At 49.3% G+C, this 16133-nt stretch overlaps 3 protein-coding genes across 3 annotated transcripts; 2 read left to right on the plus strand and 1 right to left on the minus strand.

Annotated features, from left to right (window-relative positions):
• Nucleotides 1-1527: 1527 nt before the first annotated feature.
• Nucleotides 1528-2142, plus strand: PFICI_01266 (uncharacterized protein; the record flags this gene model as incomplete). The annotated part of the gene is made up of 1 exon (XM_007829847.1): nt 1528-2142. The coding sequence occupies one exon, from the start codon at nt 1528-1530 to the stop codon at nt 2140-2142; it is 615 nt and encodes a 204-aa protein (XP_007828038.1).
• A 521-nt stretch (nt 2143-2663) lies between these two features.
• Nucleotides 2664-3749, minus strand: PFICI_01267 (uncharacterized protein; the record flags this gene model as incomplete). The annotated part of the gene is made up of 1 exon (XM_007829848.1): nt 2664-3749. One exon carries the CDS (start codon nt 3747-3749, stop codon nt 2664-2666), a length of 1086 nt encoding a protein of 361 aa, XP_007828039.1.
• An 11580-nt stretch (nt 3750-15329) lies between these two features.
• On the plus strand, nt 15330-16133 carry PFICI_01268 (uncharacterized protein; the record flags this gene model as incomplete). The annotated part of the gene is made up of 1 exon (XM_007829849.1): nt 15330-16133. One exon carries the CDS (start codon nt 15330-15332, stop codon nt 16131-16133), a length of 804 nt encoding a protein of 267 aa, XP_007828040.1.

Below are 16133 nucleotides of genomic sequence, written 5' to 3' on the forward strand. Positions count from 1 at the left end.
AGCCGCTCCCGCAAACTTGTGCTTTTGCGATCCGCAATCAGGCAGACGAAGTTCTCTATTATGAGGAATGATCTTCCACGGCAAGTAAGACAAAAGTCAAAATTTCGTGCGAACCCACCACAATGAGTTGTAATTGAAACCCAATTGATAGACGATCAACCGAGTGGCGAAACTCTTGCAGTAGTAGCAGCAGCAGCTGTTGTACTTTGAACGAGGCTCAGAAAACCTGATAAAGTTCGGCTATAACCTCCTGCTAATTAGCAGCCCACATCACCCAACGAGAGAAGCATTACCCTGTCGAGAAAAAAAAAAAACCACTCGCATCCAGGGTTCATGGTTCAAGTCAGCCTTGTCCATGGGCCACGCCCTTGGGCTTCAACGATTGGGAAATGAGAGAGCCCCGAAAGGCCCGGGACTATACCAAATTCCCGTCGCTTCGGCCCAGGTGCAGTCGTAAAAGAAATCTAAATCCATCCGAGATCGTGCAAGATCTGCGTAGAAACGAACCGGGAGGGAGTCTGGAAAGTTCTGGGTGTTCACGCTGCTTTGGGTTTTCTTGGGGGGTTTAACTGGGCTGGCGGGGGTCATGCGGCCCGCCGACGAGTCGAATCATCAGCCGACCACTGGAGAGCCCCAAGGGCCCCCCCAAGCCCCCCCAAGCCATGTCTCTCTACCCAATGATCTCGCCGCCCAGCTCACCACCACGCTAGCAGGGTTATGGCCTTTTGGCAATCATCTCGTATACCCTCATGTGAGGACAATGTGTTCTTCTATGTGTCCTTTTTGCCTCCTTTTCTTTCCCGCATCATCCTTGGCTCTGAGACATGCGTGTGTCAAGGGAGATTTGCGCCCAAAGAAGATGAAGTCTGTGGGGGGTTAATCGGGTCGGGGATCGAGTAAGTCAAAGTATGCTGCCGTTGTTGTATATATGTAAGTGGGTATATTTGGATGCCCATGGCCCTGCTGCATTGACCTTTCGTTATATCTTTTGTGCATGTCCCTTTCCTGTCTACAGACAACAACGATCGGCTCGCAAAGAGAGAAGAAAACTTTTCTGTCCTCGACTTCACGACAAACCATCGAAAACAAGCCGACTGGTTTTCAGACCAACACCATTGTCTTTTCCCTGTTTTTCAATCTCGACCCTGGGACCCTGCATCTGAGCCCGGGCCACAGCCGAGAAGCGCAGTGACGTAACTCAGATCTGGTGCATCTTCCCGGATTTGCTTGCGCCGGCCTGCCACTTATACTTTAGCACATGAGCCTTTATCTCGACTGATCCCGCTACCACCCACAAAGTGAGACTGCACTACCGGTGACGGGGGAAAAATGTGGTGCTTTGTGTCAACAGGTTAGACTTTACCATACTCCCTGTCACTGCCATCTTTTCACTCCTACGAGTAACACTTTGCTTTTCTGTCTATCCTGCTTCTACAACATTTCGCCCAAAGTCTCTGCCACTTGTCTCTCTCTCTCTCTATCCTTGATACCCTACGAAACCTCACGGGCAAACTTAAATCTGACATCATGTATTCGGTCGTCGATGAAGCCCCTCGCAGAGAGCGGCATCACAAGTACAAGAAGAGGCTCTACCTCGAGCCGCCTACCAACGGCAGCGTGACGACTCGTACGCGCATCACGACGATCGTTCCGCCCCCAAGACCTCCACCCGTCGTGATCCGCCCAGAACTACCTAGGCCGATCACTCCCCCGCCGGCGGAGCCTCCAGTCATTGTGTGCCCGCCGCCGCCACCGCCTCCTCCGGAACCCATCATTATCGCTCCTCGACCGCTGCCGGAGCCGATCGTGGAGGAGGAGGACACCATCGAGGTTATTGCCGTGGACGTGGATCCTTCGGTCAAGTCCCACAAGAGCCACAAGAGCCACCGCAGCCACAAATCCTCCCGCAGCAGCCGGAGCCGAAGCCACAGCCACAGTCGCGAGCGAGAGCGCGAGGTTTATATTGAGCGCGAGAAGTTGGTGCCCGTCCGCGTGCCCGTGCCCTACCCTGTCCGGGTCGAACCCGACTACGAGACCTTTCGCTATGTCGATGCTCCTCGGCGGTTCGAGCCACGGCCACGCAGCCATGATCGCGAGATCGTCATCGAGGACCGTCACAGGAGACAGTATTTGAGAGACTAAAATGAGTCTAACACGGACCTCTTCGTATCTCCGGCCATCTTATGGAGTCTTGGTCATATCTTGCAGTTGATTATCTCAGCGAGGAGTTTTTTTTATTTTGGGGAATTTCTGAAGGTTCTTGGGTTCTCTATTACTTGGGTTTATCTACATGCACAGCGACGGAATGCCAAAGCAGGTACACGAAATGAATGACGGTTTCGATATATTGGGTCTTTTACTACGGCTACGGTGAAACTCGGAACAGGATTTATTATATTTCAGGTATATATCTACTTTAAATCACATAAAAGAACCACATATACTCGATAATTTCTCGGTTGAGAAGTACTTTTGATGCAGAAGTCACTCTTCTTGAATGTTACACATATTGCTATTGCAATTATTAGACCAGAATATGACTGGCATGGATATTCCGAGGTTTGAACACCAGCCACGCAATCGATTCGTCAGCAGCCCTGAAACAACCAACCTCGTACGAAGCGTCGAAGAGCGAATAGACATCAATTTCAAGTTGACATGAACTAGACAGCAAATATGACTTTTACTACAAGAGGCACGACCCCTAGGACAACGCCAGCCTGGGCAGCCTCTCTCCGGCCACTGATGGCTCCACTGGAAGCTGTAGCCCCTGCAGCGGAAGCACTCGTCGAACTCGCCAGAGCGGCGCTCGAGGCGCTCGCAACCGACGCGCTGTAGCTTGCGTATTGTGCCGGGAAAGCCTCTGACGCGTACACGACGCAGCCATCGGGTACGTACGCATCCAGCTCACGTTGCGAGTCGAACCCCAGATCCTCGGGAACTATATCGAGGGCCTCGCCGCCAACGTCTGTGCAGTAGTTGACCACATCGTCCACGCCCTCGCACTGATTGATGCAGGCCTCGGCCGCGTCGAAGTCTACCGCTGTTCCCGACCACGCGTCGTTGATGCACTTTCGGGCGCACACAAATGACTGGCATGGCACATCGTGAAGGTCCCAGCCTGGCCAGACGTTGGAGTCGGAGACCTCGTAGGGGTAGAAACCGTCCTTGTTGGTGCCTTCTGGGAGCTGCATCCCAGTCATGTTGAAACCCCTCCAGCCATTGTCGTACTGTAGACCAGAAGAGTTGTCCGCATAGTTGATGGTGCGCCAAGAGCTCTTGGTCAAGTCCTTGGAGCCGTCGTGGCGGTCGTACAGCGAGCTGGCGAGGTCATAGTAGGCGCCGTCCGGGCCCGCGCCCCCTGGCACGGTGAGGACGTAGTCGGTGACGATGGTGCGTCCGCCATTGATAGCACGGGATGCGTCCTGGGACAGGGGCATGCAGTCAATCAGCTTGCACACGGGACCGCTGACATTGCAGCCCGTCTCGTCGTCGGGGCACACGCGGTTCGAGACAATAGCCAGCCAGACGGCGACGCTGTTCCACCGCGAGTCCGGATAAGAATACCCGCCGCCCAGATCATCGTAGTACCGGGTATAGTTGATGCCCTTGACGAGAAAGGGCGTGTCGGCCGTGGCGACGCGTGGAGAGCATGTCCGGTACGGCGAGCTAGGATCGTCGAGGGTGTCGGCCGCACTGCGCGATGCCAATGCGCCTAGCAAGGCGATCACCGAGACATGGTACCGCATGAGTTATAATCACCACCGGGTTACAGCAGGTAAATGAGTGACTGAGAAACGAATGACTCGATGATTGAACTATTGTGGAAAGAGAGAAGAATCAATTAGTCATGTCGAATAAGAAAGGGGGGATTCGACAATGGACAAAGGATTACACTATTTTTAGACTTAAATTTAAGCGTGAATGTGCACGGTTGTTGATTGTGTTGACTAAGGTGCTTGGCAACCATTGCGCACATCACTTATCATCAAATATATTTGTAGGTATGCGATCAGCCAGGTATGATTGGTCCAAATTATGATGCTCACCATGTATTTGAGTCCAAGAAACTCTAGTAATGGCATCCTGTCCTCGTTATTTGCGATGAGCGTACCGGATTTCGACTATAGACGCAGTCTCTGTACGAGTTCCTACACAGTTACTTTACTAACACGTCACATTAAGGCAATAAAAGTAGTTCGAACGCTGACCGCTATAAGTCTTAGTAGATACACGTCCACATTGTCATAAGAAGATGGGTAGTTGAGGACGGAAACTCAAATGAGCGCGGTTGCTAGTCTACCAGGCGCTTGGTGATCCCAGAGATACATTGTGTGAATTCATTCTAGCATGCGATCCAGATAGCAGACTATGCGAACTGAAATTAATAGAAATAGAACTCTCAATGAAATTGGAAGGGGAATAATTGAATAACCAAACACATGTGTTGAGCTTATGAGAGGGTATCTCTCGGCTTTTGACAAGCTTTCTGCCCTGCGAAATGAGAGGGCTGTGCAAAACTTTGGCATTAATTACTTGCTGCTTAAATGTCACGACGCTGGCAACTAACGGTAAGGCCAGCTGATCCAAGGATCTTTCGATCCTACCATTTGAACCTTACGAGTAACCTGAATCCCGGGCAGTTGCCAGTCTGGAAATTCTCGAGTTCTTTGCCTGCCGAGAGACAGAGCAACGACTACCTATGCTCGATCCCGAATACTTCCTCACCGAAAGCATCGGGTTACAGAAGTAGGAGCAGATTCTGGATGAGTCAGTCGCTTCTCATCGTGCCAACCCAAGCAGGTACGAGCTGAATTTATTGGGCTCGGTTGTTCATGTGGCTATCCCGACTCGATACGTCAGTATAGAACGATACAGGCGTGGCTGCTATTTGAGTGGATTACTGCAAGAAACGAGATCGTTACGCCTTTAGAAAACCCAATCTATGGTAAGAACTAGGACAAGGCCTGCGTTTCGTACACGGCGCCTACCGACCTCTAGGTCGCAAGGTAAATCGCTTCTGGAGTATTCTTGTACATATCATGCATGTGATGTCTGTCACAGGTACATACCTTGACCATTGTTTACCTTTACGCGAGGGAGGTGCGTATAAGCGTGTGTCTACCTTGTGTAATGATGCTGAACTATTTAAACCTCCCATCCGCCCAGATTTGGTTCTCAAAAGCTTTTCCTTAACATTCCACTTTTCAATCCCAATTCCCAACCAGACGCCACACAACAGCCATGACTTGCACATTATCATACCTCTTATGATATTCATCATCTCATGACGAATTCCCAACATCAACTTCAAGATCCTCCTCTGAACAGACTACACTTTGATGCTCAACATGTAACCGGCCCACCTTGGCATAAACCACGGAATAATGCCGCGTTATAGCAGCCAACAGCTCATTTCTCCCGCTACCTTCACTGAATACTTGGGTTCGCCTTTTGCAGTGTCCGTCTCAACTTAACATCAACAGACACCTTCATGGTAGGAGAAAAACACCTACATGGATTCGCGACAGCGAATTTTATCGCGCTGCATGGATAGACGTTCTTCGGGACGGACACAACCTTAGGGCCCGGCTCCATCACGACCTGGCCGTCTCTCCCGCATCTCGCGGGCTCAAATCAACGCCTTCAAGCGCGTCATCAAGCTGGACTATACGGAAACCAACTAATCTCCATCTTGCTGCTACCGACTTCGGCATATGTTTTTTGATTACTTTTGCGGGCTACAAGTAGACGTACTTCTCCTTCATGCCGAGGCTTCCTATCTTTTCATCGATGCCGGAGAGGTACAAGATCGCCCTTTCAGCGTCGTCCGCAATTTATTCGACACTGGCATGGACTTTGCCTCAATGGCAAAGTGGAACAGACGTTACGTTTGTGACCCCTATCGAGTGGGTGCTAGAAGATATCGAAACCTTTACAGGTCACAAGGCGCACTCGATAGAAGCAGAGTCATAGAGATTCTGAACCACATGCACAAAATGGACAGGTCATTTCTTGACTTACTTTCCAAGCCTCCGATCCTACTGCCTCCATTACTACATTGTGCTGCTGAGCAACTGCTGTTGACGCGCACATTACCAACAATGCACGACCCCAACATGCGACACATGCCCAGCTTCGGGGAGGAGGGAGACTTGGGATCATCCTTATATCATCAGAAAGTGCAGTAGAAACCTGGGATCTTGCTCAACTTGTCTTACAAACTACACTGTCACTGCGAAGAAAAAGTGTGGTATTTTTACAGATATCGGGGGAAAGATGGCGAGAGGCAAAAGAGCTTGGTGATTTATACACAAAAAAAAAGGACTGGAATAAACAGCGAAAATGGACATAAAAAATCTTTTGTATTAGGGGTATGCAAATCTGATTTGAATTAATAAAAAAGAATAATTTTAAATATACGGCTGTGTTTCTTTCCTGATTTTCTTTCTCCCTTTTTTGCTATTATGCCTTTTCTCTCTCTCTTTTTCATCTTCTATTACATCCTTAGGCGGATAGAATAAGTGCTCTATAGCAGAAATATAACACAATTTCAATGGTCGGATACCTTAGTCGCACGGTTTGAGTAAGGAGAAGCCCCTATATATTTCGGTCAGAACTTCAGCAACGGTACGTTTTGGGGAAAAGAAGCTATTGCTTAGGATATAACCGCCACCTCTTTCATAGTGTCAACACGTTTCATGTTGCATTTATGATTAATCACAAATTTCGCTTTTCGGCGACCAAGTCATTTCCGAACAATTGTCTTATGCTTTCCTCTTGAGGTTAGAGAGGAAGAATATATCAGCAAAATTTGTTAAAATAGAACGAAGGATATGAGTGGTGAAGTGATACTCTGTCGGTCTAGTCTTAGATATCAAGGAATGTTGGTATACTAAATAAACGGTGTTCATAGTGGCGTTCATGTATGTAATGTAGCAGGCTGTGCTTCTAGTTCGAACATGATCTTCATCGCCGATTTCGGGCCCAGAAGCGTCCCTAAACTTGATACTATCCTTTGACTCGATTTAATCATCATCAACCGAGTCTTATACTAAGGCATCATTCTGAAATCCTGCGCTTGTGCTGTATGGGATCCGGATTCAACACGCAGCACGGTTATTTTGACTCACCACCTACTCGAGTGTGTGACACAACAGCCGACCCACCATTTTCACCAATGCTCAGGTCTTTGCAGCCCATATTCTTGGAGGTTGCTTGCAATAACAACACACTACCTATCCTTGCTGGACACGGAAAGATGCTTACCAATGTTGACATTGGGGGATGCCCATCGATGAAATGATAAGTGGCCGGCAATCTTTCGCGACGGCCTTTTACCAACCAGCCATGCTCTTTGTGAAAGTAGCGACATGTGTTAGTGAGCTCATATTCTGCCACATCACATACATGCACGGAAATATTACAGCATTTCCCCGTCCGTCATCTCGATTACGGTGTATGAAAACTGTCCAAGGAATCGAGAATTGGCCACGGAAATCAAATTTCACGCCTTCATAGCCAATCACCTGTTTGTGACATGCCTGTATTCCTTCTCTGTCATCTAGTACTGGGTGATTGTTCATTCTTAAATTGCTAAACCCAGGCTACCAGACGAGCAGAAGCTGTTGCCGACATTCCAGGCCACTGGGATTTGGCAGAGCGGGGGCAATATTAGAACTATATCACTCGGGATATAGGGCTGCAAAATTCGTGAACCCAACCAAGACAGAATCTGGACGGATCGTTTCAAAAGAAATTTCCGGCACTTACCACAATATCTCCAGATTCGGTTCCCTCTTCGTCGTTGGAACCCAGGAATACCGAGCATAAATTGCGTTTTTCCAGAACAAGCATCTTGAGTCGCTAGAGAATAAGAGAAGAACGATAAACAAGGTGACTAGGAATCCCCTTCCTCATAGCGTTCAATCTTTCGATCTAGAAATCGCTGCTTGATGCATGAAGATATTTCGTCAACTCGAGGGGATTGTCCCTTTCATAAGATGGTCGGTAAGCGTGTGCGAAGAGCATTCCTAGGTTCGATAAAGGAGATGTATAAGTCAAGGCCTTGGAATAGCTTCGAGGATCCTAGTCTGACGGACCAATCGGTTTTGACATGATTCATTACATCCTGATCGCAGTACCATTTCCGGATAGGTAGCCGTTGCGGGTGCATGCTACGTTGCGAAAAGAATGACAGATGCACGAATCGTGGCCTTGCTGCAACGACGATATTCGAATGGCCATGGGAGAAATAAGGCCAGGGGGACGCTCATATAAGAGATTATCGGAGAAATACCCGAGAAGCTTCAAACGGTAGATTGCATTGGCGACCCGGGTTACATCGTTCCACAGTCCTTTTAAAAAAGCAGGACCTGACGATCACCAAATGTGTGCAAGGGTGCCAAGACAGAATGCAGATTCGCGAACAGAGTCCTCAAATCGTCCGTGTAACGGGTAGGGCATTCTCGAGCAATTGATCTGCGCCTGGCAAGTGGTCGATCATTTTTCGAGCCCGAAGGCCACTTGGGCGGCCCACGTCAAGTTTGTCGCATCCTGATAATTGTTCTCTTTGAAGCCGACTGTGGAGTTTACCTGATTCTTCACACGAATTCTGCCACGAAACCATTGTTTTGAAGGACATAGATTACCCGTGACGATCCAGAGCAAGTCTTGGTTACCTAAAATGGTAAAATCCAGGCACCATGGTATTCGAGGCCATCATCTGACACGCCAAAATCTCATCTCTTCGGATACAAGGCGACAAGGATGACGTCCAAGTCGAAACAGGGAATCATCTTACGAGACTAACAAACCAATATCACATTAATATTTCACAGAGGTATCGGAATGCGAGCGTTGAAATATCAATGCTTCATCCTCAAACCAGAAGCAGTACAAATGGAACGTCGAGAAAGGTGCACTTGCCACCATGTTGCCCAAAACTGGATCCAGGTTGCAGTGCTAATTCCTCACAAGACTCGCACGAGTCGTCAGCAAAATCGGAACAGGGTTTTCTTCGAGAACATGTCTACTCATAATGAGTGGATATTGGTTAATTCTGCGACGGAAATACTGCATTCATCGCATCGGAGTGACTATTCGCAGATCCATGCAGGCACAATCAATGAATCATCATGTGAGAGCACATTTGATCGATATGTTCTCATAGGGCGTCTCTATCGTTATGTTATCAACAAACTAACATAACGATCGAGATGACGTGATGGAGTTCTTTCCCGCAGAATGGTATGCATGAGGCAGTTGGTTGTCGCAAAGATCACCAAGAGCTTCCGAGTCGTGTGTCGCATGACACTGGACCAACTACTGAACTTTTCATCATGGGTGGGCACTATTCCACATGTGAAGGCCGTCCGGAGTTGCAGTGCAGAGGAAATCTTTGTAAGCCAATTCCTTTGAGCTTAACGAGCTGCGAGGCGGCGCTTAGCAAAATACTTGGATGGAGGTATAACGGAGATCTTATCAGAGACTGAGTGGCCTAGGTCGTGGAAATGCTAGAGTGCGTTGCATGCGATTTGGCGAGTAATGTATTCGCACGCGCTGCTTACCCGTTTGGTAGGATTGGTTTGTTTCCATTCTACAAGGTGAGTGAAGGAGGAAATCGAATCTTATTTTTCCGTCTGATCTTGATCTAGAGAATTTTGGGAGGAATTCATAATAATATTCAGATATACTGATGGTCCGTTCAACTTGAAGAGCCATTTTGATGCTGCTGAGCCCTGCAGGAAGCAAGAGACATCCCATGTCTAGTCGGAGATCGGCTATCCTGCAACTGACCGAAGAGGCGAAGAAGAAGGACCTGCTGCCAGCTGCCTCCGATCATCAGACGAAGACAACCGTGCGTGCTGAACAGAAGTTGGTGGTGCAAATCCATCCCTCCTGGCGCGATAAAGTAAAGCTACGATGTCACTTCAATTAGCCGCCGTTCAAGCAATGCCTGCTCAAATAGTAACCGAGCCACACATGACTCGAGGAGCGCCACGGACAAGTGTGCAAGCTTCTTCTGTCCTGCGAATGCGAGCTCGGACAATAATACGAGAGAGCTCTCTCTGTGCGTGTGTGCCTCTCTCTCTTCCCCGCACGCCCAACACGCCTCTTTTTTTTTTTGTTTCCCATAACATTGAGTTGATATGAGGGTTGCAGCCAGGCGCTTGGGGCGATATTATTTCCTTGGCACAGGCAGAATGGATGACATGCATTAGGAACCTACTTGCGCACGGTGTGTTTTGGCTACTGCGGGTGAGACCACGAGGGATTTCCACTTGATCGAACAAGCTGCGAGTTCGAGAACATTTCTCGCCACTCAGTAGGTGAAAAGGAATGAATCTCGAATAGGGACAGAGTGGGAAAAAAGGGCTGGAACATGGCTCTCAATAACAGGAACAGGCGGTGAAGGCCCATGGGGATCTAAAAAAGACACGGAAATAGTGGCCGAGGATAAGCAACGCCGTCCCCGAAGCTATCGGGGATCTGCCCGCCCAGGAACCAGCCAAACGGCTGCCCGGGGCCATGTACTGTACCTGAAATCTGGGCAGCTGGTTCCTGTTTTTGATGCACATGGCATTTTAGAAGTTATCGATCGCTAGCGGGTCAGCCTTTGCAAAGCGTGTGTGTGGGGGGTGGAGTATTGGTACATCGTGAGCGGGATTTGATAGTCGAGTTTCTTGATACCAGATACCTAGCCGTTTTTATTACTGTTCACATCTTTTCTTTGGCTCCCTCCACGCAGATATGCCGTGTTATCTGGTTGATGACCACCTCTTTGGGCAATCTTCCATTGTAGAAAAGATCATGATCACTTCGGTATATAACCGGTGCCAATCAAGGCCATGGATCCTCCTTTTGAGCGGCATGAAGCTGTCATATCCTCAAGCGCACAGACACACACCCATCTGCGCTGGTCTGATGTGCAACGACCATAGCTTCTTTTTTCTTTTTGGTGGCTTGAACTAGCGGCGGCTCTTCACGTAGGCGAGTCGGCGGTCGGTTGATTACTGTCATGTACCTAACTCTCCTCACTTATAATTCATGTACCTCCCTATGATGGCCATCGGGATGACGAGCATTGCTCTCTTGACTCAAGAAATGCGTACCAAAAGCTGACCTACAGTACGCTGCTGTAAGACCGAGAGGTAAATATAGTGGATTGTGTCTCACAGTCTCTAATGGCGGCGGCTCTGCTGTTTCAAGCGCTTTTATATCCACGCAAGCCTTTTTCCTCTGTACTGGCCTGCAAGGCGTACAGCACCTGTCGGTATTTTCTCGATATCACAAAAAGAAAGATCACAAACAAAAACTATCTGGGCGCTGCAGGACCCTGCAACTAGATTCTACTGAGCCAACCTCTTACAAGTGATCGTATTCCCAATATAAACCACACCCGCGCAATGGGGAATTGACGTATGGCAGACTCTGGTATGTGCACGCGGTCCGTCCCTCGGGATGGTGGTTCTTTGGGTCTGTACCCGTAACGACTCCGTAATGGAGACTGGACCTTTTTTGAGGTAAATAACGACCGGCGACGAAAATCTTCCGATAGCAGGTCAGTGCGAAGCTACGATCAGTTCTTGTTGTAGAGTTGATAGGACACATGATGATGGACCATTGATCCGCTATCGATCGCTATCTGTCGATCGTGCACAGAGCCGTCTTCTTCTTTTTTTGATGTGCCCGAACTATCGGGCCGCTCTCACCTGAGAGTTCAGATAGTAGCAACTCTTGATGGGAATAATTCAAAGCCTTGGACCAATTGATCCGTTCGAATCACGATCGTCACCTTGACCTTTTGGGCAACGCACAGAGAGTACTATCGTATTCTGAACAAGATATCGCTGCAAGTGCCTGGGCTGAAGTAATAAGCGCATTACTCAGACAAGGTCCTCGCAAGCCACGCGGAGGATTTAGTCTAGGGAGTAACCCCGCGATGCTGTACTGTATGTAGTACGGAATAGGGTGCATTGCATACACGCGCAAGTCGGCCACTTTGCACGTCCGCATTGCATCTATGTACTCACTTAAGCTTTTCAAGTTCTCGAAGCAGGCGACATGAAGCACATTTCGTGGAACCTGTGGGGGCTGTTGGTTTCAACAAGATGTAAGGACTTTGTGTTTGTTTATCTTGCGATTGACCGAGCATTGATGCTCAAAGCCGACTATACTGTATCATTCTTTTCACCGAAGGCCAAGTCGTTTTGCGGACCCAATTGAAATGGTCCACGAAGTTCGGCGGCCGTCTCAGAAGCTGCGAGGCTTTTCGGGGCGTTGATATGCGTCACAATCGAGCCAGTCCCCGCCAGCGACGGCTTGGAAGGATGCCGCTGCTGCTCCTCCTGTTGCAGAAGAACAGCGGTGAAATTTGCCGACGTGATATTTGACAGTGGAAAAGCCAAAGCCCATTGAGAGGAATGGGGCCAAGAAGCCATCATCGGAATTTACTAATCCCAATCAAGTGATGTTTGAGACCCCTCAAAATGATGGTACCTGAGCTAGGTTTGGGTCATGAGGCCCAAAATCCAATCCTCAGCGTTGAGCTACCACACGGAGGAATTACTTTTCTTTCTCTACTAGAATCACGATCAGCCAGCTGCGTGCATCTCGAGTGACCAATGATGGTAGTAATGACGGCAGCGAGGCTGGGCTGTGCTTAGTATCTGTTTACTACGTTTCATGTATCACGTAGGAATCGTGTTTTTGAGGTAATGCAGCAGTAGCTGATGCACGACATGTCGCTTATAGAATTGACTTTGGCAAAAAAAAGGGCTGCAGAAGAAGACACCCGATTCTTCTTGTGTGACTGGCTGGTCATCCTCCACCATGTCGGCCTAGATCCTGTTGATATGCTATGGTAGGTGGACGATATGCGTTTCGATTCGACACGAACACAGTCGGCTGAAATGTGCGAGAGCTGAAAACCTACCTACATGCCTCTCGAGAGATGCCCATTGTAGCATGCAACCCAATGGCCCCCAGACGAAGAAAAAAGCAGGCGCACATTGGTTATCCCATTGATCTGGGCAAGCATGTAGGTATGATTATTAATGTATCTGGCCATCAATCCAATTATTTCCACCCATCTAGTCCTAAAAGTTCATAGCTTGTTCAGCGTACGGATACTCTACAAATTGATCAGTTAGTTCAATGGATACCAGAGTCCATACCCGAAGTTGTACTCTGCTCTGGAGATAGCAGTATGAGATGCTGGGTACGTACAGAGTAAGATTGTATTGTCAGCCACCACCACTCGTGCTACCTACAGGTCCCCCCTCCCACTGTAGCGTGGGAAGCGAGGTTTGTCCAGGGCCTCGTTTCGGCTGGACAGGGCATCCAAGGTGGGAACGGTCGTTTCGGGCGCTGTCATTGGCAAGAGTCGCCAGACCCCCCTCGTCTTTGTCGTCTTTAGCGCGCCCAGCACTCATCTTCTTACCCCACCACGTCAGAGAAAGGCTCTCCAGTGGTCCTCGTTCGTCCGTCATCCATCCATCCATTCCAAACCATCCATCCACATTATTCCATAATGTACCCAGACCACTACATCCTCGTTCGTGCCTGGTTCTAGGTATTCGCTAGTCTCTGCTTCCGTTCGGAGGCTTGAGCAGGTCCGGATCCTGTCAGAAAGGGGAAACGGCCTGCTCGATTCGAACAACATGGCACCGCTCAATGGCCTGGTCAGCCCGGTTCCTGGCTGAGTGGCCAGCAGCCGTCCAAGTCGACGTCGGGCACAATCCATCATGACAAGCAGCTGCAGAACTCCTGCCCTGTCGGAAAACCCGTCTTGAATAAACATGCCGATTCCCACGACTCGAGGCACCGATCAAAACAATCAGCACAAAACATGCCGTCAACGACGGCGGCCTTTCGCGTGTGTCCGGGAAGCCGACTTGTGTCCACTGCTACTCCTCCCACGAGGTTGATTGCGGGCAGCAGGATGCCGGGAAAACCTAACCCTTGCTGCTGGGCGTCCACTACACCACGTAGACATACACTACTAGCACCACTACTACTGCAATCTGCCTACTTTCCCATGCGAAATATGATTATGATGCGACCTTGCGGATGACCTTGTTCGGCCTGCTATGGCGGAGAATAGGCCTCTAGGCCCAATCTTGCTTTTTGAACGGCCCAAGGTCCGATCACAGCCAACACACACACACACTCGCTCACTCACAGACACACCACAGCGATCGCTCGCATGCACACACTCGCATGCAGGGCCTGGACGGGCACCCCCATTGCTGCAACCTCTTAGATGACTCGCCCAATAAGCAGCCGCCAAAGGAAAGCTCTTCTTCGAAACAAACCACCCTAGCTCGCAGCCAGGGCCTTCGGAACTGCGCTCTAGGCTAATGCAGCGTATTTGCCATGGGTGTGCTATGTACACTAGACAGACCTACCTACTCGGTCCCTGGCTCCACCACCACCGATGGGTCACGATCATGACATTACTACATAGTATAGCCCGCAGCAAGGAACCTACCCTGGTCTTTAGTCTGCATGATCCCCACGTTGCGGGTCCGTCGACCTCCCGTTCTCATTTTCCATCGCCTGCGGTTATATCTGCCGAAGCCCTCCCGCTGCTTCGTGATCAATGGCCATCTTGCTGAGCCTGCAGCTCTCAAAAAGCTCAACCGTTTGCAAAGAAGGGGGCACTTCTTCGTCTACTCGAGGGAGTATCGGTTTGGGGTTCATAGCATAACCCTTCCGTACCTTTCAGTTGTGCTTCAACCATCTGCTACAACCATCACTCAACTCGGCACCGGTCTGTCTAAAGGTCTAGTACCTCATATTCAACAAGCAGTTAGTCGTCAGTAGGTTTGTAGTCTTCATATCTTTCCTTGCCTATCATTGAACCTTTCCTCTTCTCCCCACGACATATCTCGTCTGAGACACACTTCGGCCCTCTCTGGCCATGGCCTAGACGAAGTCGACTAGGACTTTGCCTTTTTGTCTTATCTTAATTTTAAGCACTTGTGCCGAACTTGTTCATGTTTATTTCACTACCTGTGTTGACACCATTCTCACCAGTCCACAGTTTTACCCAAGACCAAACACCGCCTGTTCTCGTCTTGCCATGTGGCGATGATAATGGTTCGTACAAGTGAATGGTCACTTTGTTTGCTTCTTCATATTGCTTTCTGAAGCTGACTTGAGCATTAGAATATCGGCAACACCAGATAGCACAAATACCGTCACTCTGGTAGTGTCAGTCACAACTTGAACAAAAGCCCCGCCTGTCGGAGTCTTTTGTACCTGGAGTTTTGCAGTGCCATTCCTCAAAATAAAACACCCAATTCAGCGGGGTTGCTTGAACCATGGGCATCACCAACAATGGCGGGACCGATGATCGGACCCTCGTCATAACACTGAGCACGGTTCTCTCAGTTGTCGGAGTCATCATCATTGCGATTACAGTATATCTTTGTCTTCGACGCAGGCGGAAGCGAAGCAAGATGTTCAACAGGGGCATCACACCAATTGACGATGATGAAATCGCAACATGGAAGATCCGTCGAGCTGCTGATGAGAAGAGTGGAACTCGATTCACGTCTCGAAACTCTACCACAAACTATACCAGGAGACCTTCCCGGAATGCCGTGATCCAATATCAAAGCCAAACACGACCTTCAACAGACACCGTTCCCCAATCGCCGATTTCATATAGCAGGAAGCAAAGTTTCGAGGTTCCGCAGGCGCCGCCAGCAGCTGTGCTCGCCGTGGCACCAAATGCCAGAACGGGGCTTACGGATGAGACAGTACCTGGCGATCAACCATTTGTGGCGATACCAAAACGTCAGCACTCGAAGCTCTCAAAGGCACCACCGGTCTCGATCAGCTCGCAGCATCGTCCACGTACATCGAGGGGCTCAAGGAGTAGCAGTATCCGGAGTTTGGGTGATGCATGGTACAATGAAAATATGGCGGTAACGCCTCGTACTTCGAGTGATCATGCACCTACTCGGGTTCCCGCACGCGTCTATTCAAATTCAGCAGCACCACCTCGACGCTCACTTGGTGAAAACCGCCCATTCGTCTCCACCAACGATAACGAGCCGTTGACGACCGTGCTATCGCCTCCACCTCTACACCGGACTGAGATTGGCCGGGCCATTGGTTGA

This window comes from Pestalotiopsis fici (assembly GCF_000516985.1).
Source record: "Pestalotiopsis fici W106-1 unplaced genomic scaffold PFICI_Scf_1, whole genome shotgun sequence".
Taxonomy (NCBI): Eukaryota; Fungi; Ascomycota; class Sordariomycetes; order Amphisphaeriales; family Sporocadaceae; genus Pestalotiopsis; species Pestalotiopsis fici.